Source organism: Triplophysa dalaica, chromosome 18 (genome assembly GCF_015846415.1).
Source record: "Triplophysa dalaica isolate WHDGS20190420 chromosome 18, ASM1584641v1, whole genome shotgun sequence".
In the NCBI taxonomy this organism is placed as follows: Eukaryota; Metazoa; Chordata; class Actinopteri; order Cypriniformes; family Nemacheilidae; genus Triplophysa; species Triplophysa dalaica.
In genome coordinates this window covers 9113856-9136485 of record NC_079559.1, presented here as the reverse complement: position 1 = coordinate 9136485, position 22630 = coordinate 9113856, and the positions used below count along the sequence as shown (strand labels likewise).

The window sequence follows — 22630 nt, the reverse complement described above, 5'->3', positions numbered from 1 at the left end:
AAACAGCTGTTGAAAGATTGCCGGAAGACCTGAAGATAAGGCACTACCCCTTGCAGTGTCCATAGGAAACCGCCGCACTATACAGTACACACCCCGGTTCGGCAATGTCTGCCCACTTTGTACACTCGTTTGGATCTCTTAAACTGTAAGGATGGTGAAGAAACCAGCCAACGGTGAAGTTTATCACCCCCCGGCAGGGGAGAAGAAACTGAAAGTGGGCTTTGTCGGACTGGACCCCGGCGCTGCGGAGACGAGCCGAGACGGGGCACTTCTCATCGCCGGTTCCGAGAGCACAAAACGGGGCAGCATCCTGTGCAGACAGAGGTCCAACATCTCCAGGGGAAGCCTAGCTCACAAACGAAACGCGCGCTATCGGAGACTGCAAAATTTCCTTTACAATGCCCTCGAAAGACCCCGCGGCTGGGCATTCATTTACCACGCTTACGTGTGAGTATTTGCTCCGTGATTCGCATTTCTGCGTGTATTATCAGGTAGGATGTGACCGCCTTAAGAGATACAGATGCTGCCTTGCTGCTACGCCCAGAATGCTGAAAGTTTGGGGTTCCGTCGGCCTGCCTGCAGCTTTTGTCGCAGAGCACCACGACTCGAGCAATGCACAAAACATTTATCATTATAAAAGTTTTGCTTCCTGATTCTAATGTATTGTCATGGAAACGTATATTTGCGACGATAATTCACTCTTTGTGTATCTTATATCTCTTACGTAAATGAACAAGGTTTAACTATAGTTATATTTGTAGTGAACCCAGTAACCAGATTTACTATGGTCTCACCACAACAACCATAGTTTTATTATTTGTAGTGAATTTATGGTATTAAAAATATGCCAAAGCGATGGTATAATAATAAAATAATGGTTCATTCTTCCTAAGGAACTGCAGAACACCCAAAATGTTTTATGTTTGTACTCAAAATGTATTAACTTGTAGAAAAGGGACAACCTGAGAGGTAGAGAAGGATTGACAGGTTATTGATCATGTATGCTGTAGTATGTAGTGTGAGAGAGAAGCTCTTAGTGGTGTCCCGTTTCATTTCAGCACCGGTCAGCTCCTGTATGACGTCACAGTTTTCTCTAAAGCGCCTGCGAACACGACAAACAAATTAGTTTGCTTGTCTGTGGAAAATAAGTGACATTCGAGCAAAACATTCCTAAACAAGTCTAATTATATTTTTTGAGTATCGTGAGGTGTTTCCATGGAAAATCTTTTTGAAACGTGCTGTGTTGTATGCAGGTTAGCTGTTTAACTCACCACTGTTCTAGCCTACATTTACGCGAATTTAAAATATATATATATACTGTGAATTCATCTTGAGTGCTGTTTCGTTATGAACTTCTTTTCTTTCAAAATCCTGGCGTGCTGTGTCACAAAGGTGGATGATTTAGTGAGAGATGACATCTGGCCACACAGTGCCAAGGCATCCCGAAGCACAGCTTCAGTTCTTCTGAGAAAGAAATCTTGAGAAATTTCCCTAACAGTGCTTCTAGTGCGCCCCATTACCTCAAATGTTTTCAGCATCAGTTCATCTCCTATTAAAGCTCTGAAACCATCTGTCATGTTGGTGCATCATAACCACACATCACAGCTGCTGGAATATGAGCCGTTTAATTTGATTGAACTCATACTGGGAGCTTGTAAATGTCCGATCGGCTCTGCATTATATGTAACTCCCATGCTTGACTTTCAGTTCATCCCTAGATAGGAGCGTGTGTTCTGAATATAAATGATTTATACCACAGCACACTTATTTTACTATATCAAGTGTATGCAACTCACACACACACCTTCAGTGGAGTGCAGCGTGCTGACTTTGGCCTCTTGCTCTTAAGTGTTTTTTTTCTCATTCACGAGCATTAAATGCAGTGAAAGCACTTTGTGTGCTGTACAGATTCAGCTAATCCTTTCTCAGCCTTCAAGAAAAAGTGTAAGAGGGGCAATATTTAGCAGTTGTGAACAGACGAGGCTTCGATGTGTGGTTCTAAAAAACAATGTTTTGTGGTGCATGTGTGCATTTGTGTGTGGACATTATCCATGCTATAGAGACGAAAGCATCCACAAGTACTGAACACCTGACAGTCATTGGAACTTGGAAGCTACTGTGAAGTATGAATCAGAATATGTTTTACCTTCTGCACCCCTCAATGGCGCCTTAAAGCAAATCGTTGGGTGTTATTTGTTCATTTTAGAGTCTCTAAGTTTGTGGGAATTATACTAATGGAGTGAATCCGTTAAATCGATTAATCCTTATTTACTGCTGAGTCAAAGAAAGTGTCTTGTTGCCTCCCATCTTGACAGACCTGTACAGCCTCCACAGCCTTACAATTTCCAAATTAATCTGTGGCCATTGCCAGGGTTGACACTGACCTGCCAAGTACTTTGGTTTGGTTTTGTGTGAATATCTACATTTGATGAGTTCAGTGAGTATCACCTAGTGCGTTAAACTCAAAATCTCATTCAATTGTAAATGTATTGGTACTATTCAAGTTTGCATATTATGTGCTTTTTGCAAACTTGATTCATTTGCATATGCAGTATGTGATCAGCTTTACATGAAGTACCATATGGCTAGGGACTTGCCTTTAGATGCTAATGAAATGTTGTGCATTTCTCTCCAATTGAGCTCTATTATTGTCAGAGAAATTTTAGTGCAGGTTCTGCAGCCCTTAAAGCACCAAAATACTCTTTGTGAGATTTCAATGGTGGCCTTTTAATCTCTCATAATGCAACACATTAAGTTAGTTCCTGTAAGAGTTGTCACCATTTCAGGAATTACTCGGCCATGTCTGATGTCACTGTTTCTGAGGGACTATTGCAATTGCTTATTTTAGATTTCCCGTGAGGAGTCTCATTTGAATGGGTTTACTCACCATTGACTTGCCAATCCTATTTTCTACCTTTATAATTGAAACTTTCATTTGTTCAGCCTGGGCCTCATTCCCTTTAGGCCAGTCTGATCTCCTCCTTTTGGATTATTGAGTATCATAAACATGAGTATTACACAAATGATTAACCTTTATGATATTTAATATTAATAACAGGGGCACAAATGAAATACAACAGCTTCGCGATGATTTAGGTTTTTTGAAACAATGTAAGGGGAAGGTGGTCAGAACTCATTTGAAGTTTATGATGATTTATTTCTGATGTAATGAAACATAGTAGCATGCAGCATTATAGCATGCTGTGGAGTTTCATTAGTCCAAGTGACTGTCTAAATGAGAATGTGTTTTGGTCCTAATACGTTTTTTTAATTATTATAATAAATAATAGTTGTATCAGTAGATGTGTGCACATGTTTTCTTACAATCAAGACAATTGCATAGAGTAGTGTGTAATGATAAACTATGTGGTAATAAAAGTTCTATGGTGGTTTTTGGTTCTGTTTATTTTCTCTTTCCTAATCTTGAATACTGCAAAGAAAACAAACTCGTGTTCATTTTTAAACAAAATACTAATGTTTTACATGTATTTTAGAATTTGTTAAAAAATGAAATTCAACAAACACAAGACGGTGAGGTTTATTGCATCTCTCTCTCTCTCTCTCTCTCTCTCTCTCTCTCTCTCTCTCTCGCTCTCTCTCTCTCTCGCTCTCTGTCTCTCTATCTCTCTTACTCGCTCTCTATCTCTCTTTCTCTCTCTTGCTCTCTCCAGGGATTAAATTACTGCATTAAATTAGAGTGTCAGAGTCTCAGGGGATTCTTGCTTCTGTTTATTTCCCATAAACTGAAACAAAGTCCCAAGAAAGTCCCATTCCAATTAACTCGATGTCCATGAAATTGCATTGACCAACCTGTCCTAAACAAATTAATGTAAATAAATAACTTCAGCGTGTGGTTCTCAGACTTGAAACCTTTTTTACGCTTATTTCAGAGACTTTTGTGTACGAACCTGCCAGCAGTCGTCCTAAAAAATCAACATTCTTCTTTGCTGTATTACAAATAATTGATTTGCCATTGGCTTTCCTTTCAGGTTCCTGTTGGTGTTTTCCTGCCTCGTTTTGTCAGTGTTTGCAACGATTAAAGAATTCAAGAAGAGTTCTGAGAGTGCCTTGTACATCCTGGTTCGTATCTATACCTCATTGAACACGATCCACAAGACTGACTTACTGTATGTGCACATTGCACACTTGAGATCACAGTAGATCTTGTGCCACATTCTATTAAATTGTGATGGGCAGGAAATGTCGAGTGCGGTGAACATGACACTTTATAGATCTGTTTGGATCAGTGTTTGTAACATCAGACAGCAAGGACACACATGGTCCTCTTTTCATAGAAAAAAACTAGAAATTGCACAGGTGGGTTTATTCATAAACGGTACACTGGGATTAAAAAGTGTAACACAATATTCAAAAACCTTCATGTTTTCTTCAAAACATTTTTAAATTTAGATCCATTTAAAACATAGGACGGTTATGAATAACTTATGAAATGAAATTTAGTCACTTAGCATTTTTATAAATAAATAAAACAAAATTTAAATACTCTACTAATTCAAGATCACTAATCAAGTTGAACTCTTTTGACATCATTGCTTCCATTGTAGCACAATTGGCTCTTTTAAATGTTCATTTCATGCAGCATAACATGGATATTTTGAATATTTTCTACAGTATGCAGCTTTTTTAAAATATGACCTCAATATAGAATTGTTATGCAAAGCAGAAGCTTTGTGACAAATGTGTCAGTCTTTTGGTCCCCACATTTAAAAATAGGCAGGGTGTTTTTCTGTTTTTCCAGGAACTTGTGACAATTGTGGTGTTTGGTGTGGAGTATATAGTTCGGATCTGGGCCGCAGGATGCTGCTGTCGTTACAGAGGATGGAGAGGAAGACTGAGATTTGCTCGCAAACCCTTCAGTATCATCGGTTAGAAAACCATCTTTCATGTTCTCATGTCCTCTTGAATGCATTTGTAAACTTCAATAAAGGTGTGGACCCCATTGAATTACAACACTATGTTGGGGGGCTACCGCAGAAAGTGCTGTGAACTTCATTAGTAATAAAACATTAAATAAATCAATATTGATCTCAATCACGAAAAGCGACACATGGATATTCCTTCCATTACGAAGAAAGAGCACTTGGAAAATCTATGATTTCTGTGTTGTTCTGAAATATAAAACCCAAACACTGTCCTTCTCCTAAATGACATTATATGAAAGATGATGTGAGAATAGAAGCATGTTATGCCTAATGTTGCGAAGCACATTTGTCATCTTGGGTTTTGATTTTATCTTCTGTATTCTTCTGCAGACATCATGGTCCTGTTTGCCTCTGTGTCTGTGCTGGCCGCTGGCTCTCAGGGGAACGTTTTTGCTACCTCAGCGATTCGGAGTTTGAGGTTTCTTCAGATCCTTCGGATGTTGCGGATGGACCGTCGTGCCGGCACATGGAAGCTGCTGGGATCTGTGGTCTATGCTCACAGCAAGGTGACCTGCTTTCTTTCCGCCATAAGTTTCCAGCCTTAAAAAATGTCACTGTCTATGCTAATCATGAAAATGGAAGTCACACAATCACAGCCAATCAAAACGTATTAAAGAACTTTGTTTTAATGCATGATGCATATGTGTATGAAGGTTAATGTATGTGCGAGCCGATCGGGTGGCTTGATGGGCTGCAGAGATAGCAAAAGTTAATGTTAAGTAGGTTACTGAGTGCATTTTCCACTGAATGCATGCAGGTTCGTAGGAAGCAATTCAGTTTCTATTAATGGCGAAACTGTATCGCACCATTTAGCCTTCTGCTTTCATGAGTCTTCATTGAAGACTATCCAGCGTCCTTTAACACTCCTGAAATATTTAAATGAATGCAAACTTCCTTTGTGTTGTTGCTTTTCGTGTTGAGGCAAGAAGTTGGGCTGAGCCGTATTGAAGGAATACTTCTTTTTTGAAATAGAACTGTGTTTGTGTAACATGACAGCACAGTCAAAATATTATGAGTAATAGTAAAAAATGCATATGTGATTAAAATGAGGCAGCGATGTTCTTGTTCCATTGTCCAAAAAGAGGATAAGGTTTATACACAAGCATATACGTTACCTTAAATCAAACACGGACTAAACATTGATGTTGATGTAATCTCTGATTTATTATACACATTTAAATCAAGAATCCAAGCACATTAGTAATATAAATGTGCTGTGATATCAACAGTTCTCATTATGAATGACACATTTTCCTCATTTTCCTGAATTACAGGAACTCATCACAGCATGGTATATTGGGTTCCTGTGTCTCATCCTGGCATCTTTCTTGGTGTACTCGGTGGAGAAAGATGACAATGCATCGATGTTTGAGACGTATGCAGACGCCCTCTGGTGGGGGCTGGTAGGTGCTACAGCCTCACCCAAACCCCAGAATGCAATCAGATGAAATGAGAGACAGCAAACTGACATGGGATGCTGTTCAAACAGAGTTCAGAGATCTATTTCGCAAAATGGACCAGTGCCGTAAAACAACTGCCAGCTTTATTTACTGTATAATCTAATAAAGTCTAACAAGCCTAAATATACTTTGGTTACAATCTTTGGTTTACCATCTAATACCCTTAACCATGGGTTCAGCAATTTGTGTTATATTTGTAGTCAAGTTGGGACTTTTGACTGTTACAGAATAATACAAAATGGTAAAAGTTCCAGAGTTAGGAATGAGAGGATAAAAGCAACCCATAATCACAACCTAATAGTATTTCTGTTCTCTAGATCACTCTGACAACAATTGGCTATGGAGACAAGTATCCTGTCACATGGAATGGACGCTTGATCGCTGCCACCTTTAGTTTGATCGGAGTAGCTTTTTTTGCTCTTCCCGCGGTGAGTTTCTCTTTAACAACACATTTGACTTGAGCAAAAGTTCTTGAAATTCATTACTTGACTGCTAGTGGTTGAGAGAAGAAATTTCCTTGCCACTGTTGTTATTGTAAAGCTGCCTTCAAACAAAATGAAATAATGATATCATTTAAAAGAGCAATGTCGACATTTTAGCGGCATCTAGTGGTAAGGTTACGAATTGCAACCAATGGCTCCCTTCACTACTCCCCCTGCCTTTCGAAGGACTATTTACATTTACATTTAGTCATTTGGCAGACGCTTTTATCCAAAGCGACTTACAGTGCACTTATTACAGGGACAATCCCCCTGGAGCAACATGGAGTAAAGTGTCTTGCTCAAGGACACACAGGTGGTGGCTGCTGGGATCGAACCAGCAACCTTTTGATTTACCAGTTCAGTGATTTAACCCACTAGACCACCATTTCCATGTGTTGTCGACTATTGTCGTCATGGTGAATTCCATGTAAGGGGACCTGTGTTGTATGTAGATAGAACTAGCTCATTCTAAGGTAATAAAAACGTAACTCTTCATAATGTAAGGTCTTTATATACCCTGATGTTAAACTGCCGATTCAATGCCAATCAATTGGTCTGTGTAAGAAACTGAACGCTTTTATCATAGATATAGCTATAATCAGATCTTCGGGTCAATTCAAATTGAATGTGCCCCACGCACTTAGAAGGGCAGATCATTTGAAGTTCAAGTTTTAGAGGGAGATGAACAGCTGTTTTCGTAAATATAGCTGTTTAAATCATACCTAATGACACAGTAATAAAAAACACATTTGAACCCTTATCTGAGGCAACCGTTCATGTGGTGTATTTCCCTTTCTACAGTTACTTTCAAGGGCACAAGACGCGTTTTGGCTGTGGGTGTGGATTGCCGGTTATGACGTTGTAAATAACATTAAGTGTCTTGGACAGACTAATCAAATCGCATTATAAGACGTCAACCGTTTTGAGCCGCAGGAATTACTTTTGTATTGAATGTAGCATCATTTGGGCCTTTCAAAGAATTGACGTCTCAGGACGTGCATTTCTTAAAGTCTCTCCACTTATTTGAAATGTTAAGGCGGGACATTTAAAGATTGGCCCGCCAGTGGACTAGCCCTGCACTGAACATTTAAAGCACTACACAGAGGACTGCTATCTCTGTTTTCCAATCTGTGTTTCAGGGTATCCTTGGATCGGGATTTGCTCTTAAGGTTCAAGAGCAGCACAGACAGAAGCATTTCGAGAAGCGCCGTAACCCTGCTGCAGGTCTTATTCAGGTCAGACTCAGAACCAGAAGACACTCAAGCAGCCCTGAATGATTTTTAGGCCTGTTTTAGGTCTATAAATGACCTTTCTTAAATCGGAAATGTAACATTTAATCTTCAAATGTAATGTTTTGTGAAAAGCTAAATGATGGCTTGGCATGCTTATGCATACTGTGTACAGTTATTTATTATGGATATGTGAATTTAAATGTTTTTATTCCATTTTATTCCCTTGACAGGCTGCATGGAGATTTTATGCCACAAATCTCTCACGCACAGACCTGGTGGCCACATGGGATTTTTACGAGCAGAATGTGTCTGTCCCAATGTACAGGTACAGTAGACGTGTAATATTATGTCATATTATATAGAATAATTAGAGTAGTAGTTTACTAAAAATGCACAATCTATTTCTAAAGTGAAACTAAGTATAAGATGTGCATGCTTTGTCAACTTTTGGAACATTACACTTTAGAAAAGCACACACACAGCTAAGGCTGGGAAGGGCACATTAGCTCAAATACTGCATGTACTCCTCCCAGCTTCACTTTTAAGAGCTGAATTAAATCAATCATCCAAAACACTACAGTACATATCTGTAGAAACAGTATACAGTATGTTGTAGTGATGCACTACAGTATTTTTATATTAGCTAACCATGAAAAAGTTGTGTTATGTTCTCTCTTATCTAGACTCATACCTCCTGTCAATCAATTGGACATTTTAAGGAGTCTGAAGGGAAGAACTACATTCAGGTTTGCCTTTATGCTATATGGATTTCAAACAATTTAACATTGAAACAATATAGGCAATAATGTAACGTATGTGTAATGGATTCATAGCATTGCCTGTATAAAGTCATATCTTAGCAATTATATCAAACAGGCTCTGAGTAGCTGTGTTTGTTCTCTTTTTAAAGGAAAGACTCGCAAGTGGATTTTACTCCAAGGTTGGTTGTCAATGATTTTTCCATAGACACTTAACTACTCCCAAAACCCCTTAATCAAAAGCACATTGAAAACACTCTTTCATGGGAATCAATGTACTTCAAATGAGAAAAAACCCATACTGCTCCGTTTGAAGTCATTTGACAGCAAAGATGTCATGCAAAGACAATCTGTTTGTACTGTACTTGTATATCACAGCACCTTCAAATGGTGTTTACAGGGTGAAGTAGAAAACTGTCATACTGGAACACTCATTTTTGATATGTTAATGAGAAATAATGAAAATTTTAGACACAACCTGTCTGATCAAACAAACGTATTCTTCATTTCATTCAATGTGAAATACATCATGCTCAACTTTGGTTGAGACAGTCTGGGTTTTGGGGGGAATATCTTTGAGGCCCACACTTTGTCCTTTTTGGACACAGACTAAACCATTTTTGACTACTGCTTGTACAATGTTTTCTCTCTCATGACCCACTCCAACCACATTTGCAGTAGTGACGTATCACACAAAGACACCCTCTGTGGGTGCTGCCCGAGAAGCCATAGGTACCGTTGCACACAGATACTAACGTCTGCACGCCCAGATCTCTCTCCAGCATTTTGGATTTTTCTTTCCCAATTTTGATTTTGCCCTATTTCTTAATGTCTACTGTACCTTTAATGTTTACCACCTTTTAACATTTATTGAAAACATGTTGAAGTATTTCAGGTGTGCTGAGAAATGGTCTCCTTTATAATAAGGATTAACATCCAGAGAAGAAGACCTATCTTTAGTTTTTTTATGTCAGTCCAAAACCATCCCTCTCTGCAAGCTGCCTAACTTTATCATTTTTTAATTTGGCTGATATTTGTTTTTATATACTGTATATTATATATATTTCTAACAGTTGTGTGTAGCATGCCCAAACATGTGCATGTGTTTCATTGCTTTGTTGTTTAAGAGCATCTGCTCTGGCAGCATGTGGGTCTGCTGTTGCATCCTGACATTGGATTGCATTTAATGGGTGAGAAGCACCATTATCCATATCTTTACCCATGAAAATCTTACTCTTTGTTCATAGGAGACTGCAGTGTTGGCTAAATATTTTGCTTTAATGTGCAGTGTTGTTAGTTTATTACTGTACATTTGTGTTGGTTCAATCTCATCTTCACATGAATTTTCTTGATGTTTATAAATTATGTAACAAAATGTGAAGTTATTAGTATATAAGTACGTATTTTAATTTCATATATTCATTCATAAACTGCTATAAATACTAAAAACTGACCAAACAAATAAACAAACAAACAAACGAACCATACAGACACAACCAAATGTTTTAACAAGAGCATAAGGGCAAGAATGCTGCTAAACTGTATATCAGCACGGCTGTGATTGAATTACAGGTATTTGAGGGATATTGCTGTTAAATAAGTGGCATAAAGAAAAAAAAGATTGAGTAACTTAAGTAATAGTTTAAACTAGTTAGGGCTGGATTATATTATATGATTTTACTTGTGACTAAGGATGGGACTTCTGAGGTATTGGCAATCGAGATGTGATTCTTTAGAGTTAAAGGAGATACTCCACTCAAAAAATGAAAATTCTGTCATGAATTACTCTCTCTCTAGGTGTTCCAAATCTTTATACATTTCTTTATTCAGTTGAACAAAAAGAAAGATATTTGGAGGAATGTCAGCATTGAACGGGGCACCATTGAATACCTTTAGCGCTAGTCAAAGTTGTCTGCTTTCCTAAATTTCTCAATATATAAAAGAAATAAACAATATTTTTCCTAGTGTTGTAGTCAATGGTGCGCCAGAACATATTTTTCTAAATATCTTTCGTGGTTTTCAGCCGAAAATATTAATTTGGTTTGGAACAACTAAAGGGTGAGTAAATGATGACAGAATTTTCATTTTTTTGGTGAACTGTTCCTTTAACACCACTCCTTGAAAATGGTCCTCAGAAGATATTTATTCAATTCAACACTTTTCACCTACTAGTTTAGTAAATTACACACTATAAATGGCTGGGTTAAAAACAACCCAATTGGCAACCCAGCGCTGGGTAAATATTGGACAGAACACACGCAAGGTTAAACTAACCCAGCACACTGGGTTACACATGATAACCCAGCATGCTGGGTTATTGAAAAAACCCAAAATGTAGTCATTTTAACTATTCATGTGTTTAATTCTGGGTTATTCTTGCTGGGTTATTCTTAATTTATTCTGTACTTCATTGTCAATCAAGACAATTGACATCTGTTTTTAAAAAAAATATTTTTATTTGACTGTAAAAATAATTGTTACTAAAAATGTCAACTTTTACACCCAGTAACAGCAATATTTTTAGATTTGCATAATTAAAAGGAAACAGTTTAAATGTTTAATATCAAACATTAACAAGCATTATAAATAACATTATAAATGACTAGTAAACATACTCCACAATATGTAGCAACAAATGTCAATTAATAAAACTAACTAAAGACATATAAATTATGTATAATACATTATGAATTACACTTAATACACTAAGAAACCACACGTGCAGCAAATCAAATCATAAAATTCAGACTACCACGCTCGTCTTTCTTTAATATGTGCACAAACCTTGAAATGTTTGGTTTAAAACAGAGGAGCAACATAATTGACTGGACGCTTAATATCCAGAGTGAACACCGAGAGAGGCGTTCCTGAACCGTAAATGCTTGCCCGCGCTCGCGGGGCACTCACCAGTTCGACTCAAATTTTGTTAAATTCTCAATAAAGTTCATAACTTAGTTTACATGTGATGGGGTACACTAAAATTTTATTAATTCGCATTTTCGCGCATCTTCACAGGACTATGGGATGTCAATTTATGTAATGGTGATCTGAGGTAACAGTTGCTGGTCGTCTAAATTACATCACTAATGTTAGTTAAGACACCGTGGCCTTGCAAAACATTAAAAATTATGCTTATTTCAATAAATATTCAATTATAACGTAAAAAAACGTAGCTTTAAATTGCTCCAGCCAGTGACTTTGCCCCTTTTTTCTACATAAAAATGAAAGTTGCGAAGTACACTCAACATCTTCAGGGCGGTAAGCGCTCGAGACTCTTCAAATAACCCAGCGGTGAGCAGAAACAACCCAGCACATTAACCCAGCAGGTTTAACCCAACACCTTGAAAACTAAAACTACCCAAAAAGTGTTTAACATGTGGAAAAATAACCCAACAAAACAACCCAACGGACTCAACCCAGCGGTATGGGTTAAAAAATAACCCAGCCATTTTTAGAGTGTATATTAAATCATAAAGAAATCATCAAGGATACTGCCCATCTCACATCCATAATGTTGAGCTGTTTTTCTTTGGACAAAGCAAACATTTCAGTAAAAGCTTAATTTGCAACAGAAAAGTGGTCATACAGTAAAACAACAACTGACAGAGAATCTGGCATTACAGAATGATATAAAAACTATGAATGATCCAGTTTATGTCGTAAATTAAAAAGTCTGTAGGTTAAAATAATTGTTGATCTGCACTTGGCACTCGGCAACGTGTTTTGTCAAGGTAGATCAGTAAGATTGAGTTTTTTTCCAAATCGCTCAAGGGAGGTTAAACACAAAGACGTAGACAAAGAACTAATCCAGACAATCTTCTTCCCTGGGGAATCTAGTTGTATGTGATGTGTGTTATGCATACGATGTTTTATGTGTGCATGAGGCACATGATTTTAATGGATACACTTTACTTCAAAATCTGTTTAAAAATAATTGTGTAGTGTAATACAGCTTTTGTTTAGCATATTTCTCTGTGAACAAAAAAAGTTCAACATACATTTATTAACATTTGGCAGATGCATTTATCCAAGGTTTCTTATTCAAGCTAAACGTGTAATCTACAGATCCATTTTTCATGATCCCTTTTTTTTCCAAATTTGAAAGATGTAATGCTCCAAATGATGTTATTGGGACCTATTTCTACCAGTGGTCCCAATCTGGTAAAAACTCCATTCTTCTATGTGTGGGTGATTTGTTTGTTTCCTTTGCTTTTTTGTTTGTTTTCTGTGCTTTACGTCCGCTGTAGTCGTAAAACCAGTTTAAAAGAGAAAGGCTGCCCAAGCCCCTCTAAAACCCCCGGGGGCAAAGACACAAAGACCCTCAAGAAAGAGGACGGAGTCAAAGAGAGTCCAAGCAAAGTGACCAAGAGCTGGAGCTTCACAGACCGGAACCGACAAAAACAGTCTACCCGGCAAAACTCTGAGGGTGAGCGAATGTTGATTTGTGCAAGGACACACTTTATTTCCACTGTTAAACAGGCTGAAATATATTATGTTCTGTTTGCAGTTCTTTTTTGATGTTGAATGAATTTTAATATTCAATGTGAGCATCCGGCAGCAAACAAGTGACAAGTGGTGGTAGTGACACTCCATGAATTAGTTCATAAGACATTAAACAGAAAAAGTGTTGCTGTTTTAAATAATTTTGTTCTATTGTTGCTGCTACAATGTCACAAAGTTTGACTGCTTCATATTTGAACCTGTTAAGAAAAATTGCAGATTAATACTTGTTGATGCAGTGGTTTTCTTTTCAGGGTTATCGGCTTTCCTAACTTGATCCCCCAAATTTCATACGCAAAAATATTTTGTGAATATCTCAGCACTTGTTTTTCTTGCTCTTCTGCAGTGACCAACTTTAAAGTATATTTATATGGATCCGCTTTCTGTTTTTTAACATCCCGCATACTCATCGGTTTTTCTCTTATTTCTCTCTACATTAAAATATAAAGTGCTGATTGAGTTAAAAGATGAAGACTTCGCCATGAAGAGTTCTCCAGGTTAGGCGGTGATGCAGAAATATGATCCCAAAAGAAGATGGCAGGGCAGAAGAAGCTTATATTTAATTAAATGCAGTGCGGCGATCACTTCTCTTGCAAATGTCATAAGATGTGTGAATCACAAATCTCATCTGAGTTAATTCTCTTAAAGAGTATCTACAGCACACGCAATACGAGAAACCGATTTCACCTCCAGTATCGTAACATTTATGGCATTTTCCATGAATAGGGTAAACTTTACAATAGTATTTTTCAACAAAATATCAGTGTGAGGTGCTTTACTAGACAATATCGATTATCAACCGCAGAAATAAATCAAACTAAAGGTCAAACTAAATATTCTATCATGAGTTGTTTTTTTTATTTTCTTGAGATTTTGTTCCCCCCCATGCTGTAGAAAGAGTCAGAATAATGTATATTACAATGTTCAGTCCTTTGCTAATATAAATATAAGCAGACCATGTGTTGTACAATTGCATGGTGAAATTCATTTTCATCTTTGACCATTCGTCTCTCATCTCTCTCTTTTCTCTCTCTCCCTCCCACGTTTCTCTCTTTTTCTCTTTACATTTTGGCAGCGATTGAGGGCTTAATCAGTAAGACAAATTATGTTGTCTGGGGCTGCATCTCTTTAGCACTAGTCCAAAAAATCCCCACCACACCGCTCTGCTAAAGAAACACTGTGCATGTTTTACAAATGCAGCGTATTGTCACACATTTGCTCATCATCAACACTCTCTGTCATGATCGCTTGGCTGAAAGTTTCATCTCAATTTAGCAGTTTTCTCTTTGATGCTTGGATAGCTTTTACAGAAGTTACATCAGTTTAATGTGTCACCCATATAACAGTGATGTACATTGGTGGAGCAAAGCAAATATTACTCGGTTGTCTCGTACTGGATATCTTGACATTGATATCCGACCATTCCATGGCAGAATGTGCTTTATGAAAGCGTTAATAAAACATTCCCATCAAACATATTCACTAACCTGCATGGAGAAATGACTCGGAAACTAATTTCTAACAATCTTCTTGTGCTTTTTGACATGCCGGTCATTCAAATGGTCATTCAAATAGGAAACGCATTTGTAGCTTTCACATCTTCATTCATCTGCCATACGGGTGACACATGCTAACCAATAAATATGTCTGAAGGGGCTTGAAATTTGTAAAAGATTTTGTTAGGTGCGCAGGAGTGGTGGTAAAGGTTCTGGTAAGTGCTTCATGCATGTATGACACTTGTTTCGGCTCCAAGTATACGTGGAACTTTGAAGCATGCCTGAAGCCTCTGCCAAAAAAATCATTTTAATGCTGACAAAGTCATACTGAGATTAATATCGTTAATATAAGTCTCATTTCCACCCTAAGCGCCTATGAAGTGTGAAATGAATTAGTTTCATTTGAAAATAAATTTGATCTGATGCTCTTTTGCAAGCGATTGGGCAACATGTGCATTAGTCGATGATACTTGAACCTCATGCGCCTTAAAGAAATAATTCTACCAAAATTGTCCTCACCCTCATGTTATTTCAAACCTGTATGAATTTGTATTGACTTGTTCGAGCACACAAACATATTTTTATCTATACAACAAAAAGCTACTAAGGCTAAAAAAAGAAACCATAAAAACAGAGCATATAACTCTTTGTGTTATAGTTTGAATGAATAGCTAAGTAATACCGTTTTGGAATGACATGATGGTGACTTCATTCATTTTTGGCAGAACTAACACTTTAAGAGATGTTACAATAATTTACAGAATTTTTTACAGTTTATCGAGCATGTCTGCTGTGGCAGATGTTTTCCACAGTCGATCAATTTATTTAGTAAAGGTTCTTCAGAACCATTAGGAATTGTTGGTTTTGTGTGTTGCAGAGGCAAGTCTTCCAGATGAGCTTGGGGATGAGAGGGATTTCAACTGCGAGTTTGTGCCGGACCTTTCTCCTGGACTTAAAGTCACCATCAGAGCAATCTGGTAAGAGAAACCAATCTCAATCTCCACAAAAGCATGAATGTACATATATCTTAGAGAAGTGGAAGAATCTCTGGTTGGAAGTTACTCCGTGCTGAATACTACTATAACAGTAATACTTAGGATTGTCATAGATCAGGGTTTAGGGTCAGCTTCTATCTAGCCAAGGTTGTATTAGGCTAAAATACACTATAGGACTTTTGCTCGGATTTTGCCCAGATTTTCAGTCTGGACTTGTTGCAGAGAGTCCGTGCCAGTCTGCAGATTTGATCAGTTAGTGTGTTTCTATCTAAAACTTTCAAAAAGTCTGCAAGTGTGTGATGTCTAGTTTAAAAAAAATCTGTTTAGATTACAAAGTCTCTATTAAATGTAAATGATTTAGCATCATTTTGAGCAGTACAAATGAACGTTAACGATTTAATTGGAGTTGCTTTTATTCCACAAAATGAAATCTGGAATAGAATAGAAGGTATTGATGACTCATCATGCACTACTTTTGGTCCAATCAGATGAATTCTATCTTCAATTTGGTCACAATTTCAAAATGTTCATTTTTACACCCTTCTTAAATACTTATTATTGTTTCTCCAGTATTATGCGGTTCCTGGTGTCAAAGAGGAGATTTAAGGAGAGCCTAAGGCCCTATGACGTGATGGATGTGATTGAACAGTATTCAGCAGGTCATCTGGACATGCTGTCACGAATCAAAAACCTTCAGTCCAGGCAAGACTTCAGTTTGTCCAACACATCACAATATTCTACCCTATTGGTAACAGTATCACGCCTGCTCATTGGTTACAATGACAGGATGTGTATTTCATTCAGACACTAGAGCTGGATTGTGGGCAGCACCCTCTGGTGGTCACAAAAGTACACTGTATTTCACTACTGAAGAAATAGGACAAAGGGTGCACTCAGTCATTTTTTACTCATTTGAAAGTTTAACACAGAAATTAGTGCTGCTTATGAGAAATATGTATATTATTAGGGATTTGGAAAGTTTTATTTTACATGGACCGGGCATGATGGCATCACATGACATATAGCCCATGACCAAATACTCAGTACAATACTCACTTTATTTCAGAAATCCCTTTTATTGTACATCTTTGACTGAAAATGCTTTGCATGATGCTGCATCCACACTGCTAGGTGTCTCTATAACTGTCTCAGTCTGTGCTGTTTTTAGATGAAAAATGACTGAATGCACCTGTTACGCTGCCTGTCTTCTGTTAAACAGACAGATCCTCCTCTATAAGAGATCACATTCACTGTTTTTTTTCTGTGTCACATTTGAAACCTTTCCAATTTAGATTCACTCCTTTGCTCAAAAAAAGCATCATATATGTTGTGATATACGTCCACACATATACCAATATATTCCAGCAGCAAAAACCATTTCTGTCATACATGTAAACATATAACACTGTTCATAGAAGTTGTTGAGAACAGACATGTATGGAATATATTCTTACTTTTTGATAGTGATTGCTGGTGTACAGGGATTGGTTTCCATGTGTTGCTTGATGATGCTTGGTATCCATGTTCTCTCTGTGTACTTTGCCAGGATAGATTTGATTGTGGGTCCCCCTCCCCCCTCGACCCCTCGTCACAAGAAGTACGTAATCAATTCTCCAATGGCCTTCCCGGGCTGAATGGGTTTTATATTGGACAGCATTGAACTTCGGTTTTATGATCCAGTGTATTAGATGATAAAATGAAAATTCTGTCATTATTTACTTGACCCTTCATTCTTTAGACTTCCTTTTGATTCGATTTATGAAGAGCTTTTATTTACACCAACAATATAAAGTGACCAATAGTGATGGCTTGAGGAACAACATACAACACAATCCTTAAGAACGCTTTTAAACTTTACAATTATTTTGTTTTGAGCCAATGCACCGGCTGTGCAAACTAGCCAATTCACGTGATTTTTAAATGAAAGGTTTTGAAACATTTGTATTGATGGTTTCACACTGGGAGGGCATAAAAAGACGTTTTATTGTTTATAGAAACAAAACTTTAGTTGGTATTTGGCAAGGGCTATTTGAAAGCGTTGAACACATCTCTTATACATTAAGGTCAATGTCTGGCAAAAGTTTACATTTGTGTATTTAAAGACACATTTTTTTGAAGTCCCCGAGAACCGGAAGTGGCAATTGTTTTTACTTCCGTATTCTGACACATTTCCGAGTGAAAAGGAATTTAGAAGAAGAAAAATAGTGGGCGTGGCTTGCGTTTTTCACTTGGATTTATTGAATGTGTAAAACAGCTGTTGCATTGACTTTGAAATGAAACTGACAGCAGACTGACAGTTGATGTATGACACGGCTGAAATAAATATTGTCTATTGTTTTAGATGTAATGCAATGTGTACACACGATTTAAGGTAAAAAGAAAACGCTGTATTTTCCACATGCCGTGCATGTTTGTATCTCCTCTTTGCCCTGCCTCTCTGATTTTTAACAACGCTCATCGCTCCGAACAGCAAGGTGTGCTATGATTGGCCAGTTAACCAGTGCGTAGTGATTGGTCGAACAATGCAAGCGTGTGACGGAAATGTAACGCTTCTCACCATATTTGAAACCTCAGGTTCCAAAGCAATTGTCATGACAGGTACACCCACCTCACTTGCGTATACATATGGGTGGTCTTAGTCAAATCATACCACGAACTGACATAGATTTGTGGAGGTGTGGTTACACGAGGCGTTTCAGGCAGGTCTTGGTGATTATTCACTTTAAGATAGAATGCATCTTTTGTTTTCCGACACTTTCATTTTTGCAATTGTACATGTCTAATACATGCATGGGCAACTTAAAACACACCAAAGACACAGAAAAACACGTAGTCGTGCCATATGACCCCTTTAACGGATGCTCCGGCCAAGCCGTCTTATTTACGTAATTTTAGATGGATAGTCATTTCAGGGCGGTAGTGCATTTTCAGATTTTAACTGAAGATTATGAGGTAACATGAATTTTAAAAAGAAAATGACCCACACTGATAATCTATTTACTATAAATGCTGCAATATTTCATGGAAAAAAAAGAATTGCCATTTTATAGTTCACTGGGACTTTAAATGAAAAATGCTTGCTTTAAATTGAAAAAAGTTTGAATAAATTTGCCATTGTAGCTGCTTTCGACCGTCTTTACATTGAATTGCACACATAGAACCAGGAGATGTCCTTAGCTTTTGGTGTTTAGCCTTTATAATCGAATCAAGAAAATGAATCACTGTTTTTCAAAGAACCTAAAAGCATTGCTTCATAACTAATGTGACAAGCTGTTTTGGACACAATAAAAGTAGTCCATCTGACTTGTGCTCTATATTCTAAGCCTTCTCAAGCTATGTACGTATACGTTGTAGCTTTGAATGAGGAACAGACAAAAATATAAATAATTCATAACTCTTATGTTGTCCTGCAGTCAGTCAGCTTGGTGAATGGTTCAGTAAACAGTTCATTCAGTTCACTAAACTCAATCAACCGATTCATAAAAAAGATTTGAGACCTTTGTGAGTCAGTGAAATACCATCCTAATAACAGTATATAGGTCTGGACTAACATGAGGGAGGTTAATAATGACATAATATTCATTTTGTAGTGAAACTACTTGTTTTATATTGTTCATAGGTTATTCCATGTGATGATTGTACTGTAGCTCTACTTGCATTTGCTGCTGCTGCTGCTGAATGGAGCTTATCGGTTCATTTATGAAATAAAGAATAAAATAACTTTTTTTTGCTGAACAATAATACAACACCATTCAGCCTTCTTAACGGGGGACTGATGCAATTGTGCATGCTGTTCCAGTTTCTAAAAAAAGAGAGAATTACAAAAATATATAAAGTCTATGAAACACAAAGCATCATAAGGCATGGAACCAGGTGACAATTCTTTTATCAATTTTCACGTCCTTCCCCACATCATTCATTATAGTCAATGGCTTACTATGGGTCAAACGACTGTCAGCAACGGAGCAGAGGAACACAAATGTGTTTTCACTGCATCACTGTGATGATTCATCTCACTAATGCTGAAGCACATGTTTGTTTTAGAGAGTCATCCTTCCATCAATAGACTATTGAACACACTGGCATCCAAATCCCTAATGAACGCATGTTGATGAACGGGGCTGCAGTATTGCACGCAGGATGCGTTATTTCACAATGTCACCTCCAGCGAGTCAATGCCTCAGATGGTCTGCAGCTATCTTTCATTCTATTATTTCCCATTAGCCTGTTTTTCACTTGCATGCTCAAGTTCTCCTCCATGAAGCTAATTTTTGTTAACTTGACAAGGTACAATGCACAATTAACCACTGAATCTCAGTGTGGATGAGGGTGTATTGACTATGTGTCGAAGTGATGGTCTATTGGATCACTAGAGTGGATCAGATTGTGGGAAAAGGAGCTGCGACAGGAGAGAAGGACAAGCCCAAAAGTGATGCGGAGGTGACTGAAGACCCGAGCATGATGGGACGTCTAAACAAGATGGAAAAACAGGTGATGAATTCTTTCGCCTGAACCACTTCGTAACCATCACAGATCTGCAGTTGATTCCTGTATTTTAGCAAATAAAATATGTCAACAACAAATAAAATCATATAATAAGTGTATAATAATATTATTGTAAAATTATTTTTAATTGAAACAGTTTACTGATTAAATTAATAAAAAATAATGTATTAATTAAAACTACATTGTTAATATTAATACATTGTATAATATTCAAAATATACGGTTTATTTTAATTATTAATGCAAAATCATAATTAGTGTAGTATTGTTCTATCAGAACTGTATAATAATAAAAACAATACATTTTTGATACTAATAATATTATATTAAAATGTAATAATAACTTAACTATTGTTAATAATTAATAATTAATAATAACTTAACTATTGTTATATAACAGTTATAATATTACAATTATATAACAATAATATTAATAATTAACTTTAATTGTTTACTTATTAAATTACTAATAATAATATATTTAACCCTCTGGTACTCTTCGGTCATTTTTTCGGAATGAGGTGACATTTGGAGGCTTTTGTCACATTAGCTATTTAAACACAAAAATGGACGTGATTCATGGTCCAAAAAAGATTTAGGTCAAAAATCTGAGAACCATATTTTGGTGATATAAACTATTTTGAGAATATGTTAAATGAAATAATAATACAAAAGAGGGTACCTCTCTCTCTCTCTCTCTCTCTCTCTCAGAAAACCTAGAAGCTACACCATACCATTACACATGTTTTTATATCTGCTTTTCAAAGATTGTATTTTTAGCCTGGTATCTATTTTTTCCCGAAATAATGCCTTGAAAAATCTAATTTATAAAAATATCTGACAAAATTGTATGACAATAATCATTTTAAATGATATTGTTTTGAATGCTGAGAAAAATATATATTCATTATAGCATAAATATGAATTAGTACCATAACATTCTCTCAGAAGGCAAAATAAAAAATATTTTGAAGAAAAAAATATTTTTGTTAAATTTTGTACAAATAAATCATAAAAAAGTTACAGGAGCCAAGTGTGACCCCTAAACTAAGTGGCCTGAATGAACTAACACTTAATTGCAAAATGTTTTTATAAAGTGTTTTAAGTACTTCTATCCATTCCTTATTTTGTTAAATAAAAGAAAATATTTCCATGTGTTTCTTTTATAGCAAAATTGTAATGTTTGAATGTAATCATAATGCAAAAGTGATTTATTTATAATAAGTATTGTAAAAAATAAAATATGCTTAGAAAGTTCTCAAATTCATTCTCTGAAATTACTTGCAGAGCATTGGCAGCTTATATAGCCAATGTATGTGGATTCCCCAACACTTCATATTGGTTCACACTTCACAATAATTGAGACCATTAATAAGAATGGGTTGTCTAATGCATGTGTACTGTATTTCAATGTTTTCTTGTAATTTACTATTTAAACATTTCAAAAATGGTGTACTCTCTTGTGCTCAGGTGGGCGCGATGGACCTCAAACTCAACTTTTTGGTCGGTGTGTATACCACACACATGGGCATCCCACGTTCTGAAACCGAAGCCCTTCTGGGATTTAAAATAAATTATCCTGCACCTCCCTACCACAGCCCAGAGGATAAGAGTGAAAAAGTGGCGAACGAAAATGAGGAGGAGAATAATAATAAGAGCGTGTCCCCCGTTAAACTTGGCTCTGATGGGACCCCCACTGACAGCCGGTGTCGACCCTCTACCTCATGGCATCAGCAAGAAGAGCATCCTCTCAGCGTGCCTCTCTGGAACAACAGCCGAGGAGTGTCCCCGATAGACGACCCCTCGCTGTACCGCATCCCACCTCCACCGTTCCACGAGAGCGGAGACAACAGCCGGTCCCGCAGGCCCAGGAGACCAAGGCAGCAGGCAGCCCCAGAGAGCGACACGTCCCTCTCTATACCTTCAGTGGACCATGAGGAACTAGAGCGCTCGTTTAGCGGTTTCAGCATTTCTCAGGCCAGAGAAGAGGATTACGTACCTTCAGTGGGTCCGGGGATGTTTGGGGGTGGTGGAGGGGGAACGCTCTGCACCCGTCTTAGGCCTTACCTGGCTGAGGGGGAGTCAGATACAGACTCCGACCTGTATACACCTGGAGCACCATCACCTCTTTCGTTTACAGGGGAGGTTCCTTTCGGTGACCGGGTATGGCCCAGTTTCAAGTAATTTGGAGTTTTGAATGTGTGGGACCAATATTCTGGTGTGTATGCGGCCATTTAAACCCATTGGAGGTTTGCTATA

General features: G+C 37.3%; 1 protein-coding gene across 1 annotated transcript; it reads left to right on the top strand.

The window, feature by feature from the left end:
* Positions 1-114: 114 nt before the first annotated feature.
* Positions 115-22575, top strand: kcnq2a (potassium voltage-gated channel, KQT-like subfamily, member 2a). Its single transcript, XM_056773250.1, has 17 exons — positions 115-447; positions 3990-4080; positions 4760-4886; positions 5274-5449; positions 6218-6346; positions 6721-6831; positions 8025-8120; positions 8348-8442; positions 8801-8863; positions 9028-9057; positions 9554-9607; positions 13123-13301; positions 14451-14468; positions 15749-15848; positions 16437-16568; positions 20240-20357; positions 21842-22575. The coding sequence occupies exons 1-17, from the start codon at positions 152-154 to the stop codon at positions 22553-22555; spliced, it is 2529 nt and encodes an 842-aa protein (XP_056629228.1). The 5' UTR covers positions 115-151; the 3' UTR covers positions 22556-22575.
* Positions 22576-22630: the final 55 nt, after the last annotated feature.

Coding starts and splice junctions, on each gene's coding strand:
- kcnq2a (XM_056773250.1), top strand. CDS start 152: ATGGTGAAGAAACCAGCCAACGGTGAAGTTTATCACCCCCCGGCAGGG. Junction 4,081..4,759: donor AGAGTGCCTTGTACATCCTG/GTTCGTATCTAT, acceptor CTGTTTTTCCAG/GAACTTGTGACAATTGTGGT. Junction 6,832..8,024: donor CTTTTTTTGCTCTTCCCGCG/GTGAGTTTCTCT, acceptor TCTGTGTTTCAG/GGTATCCTTGGATCGGGATT.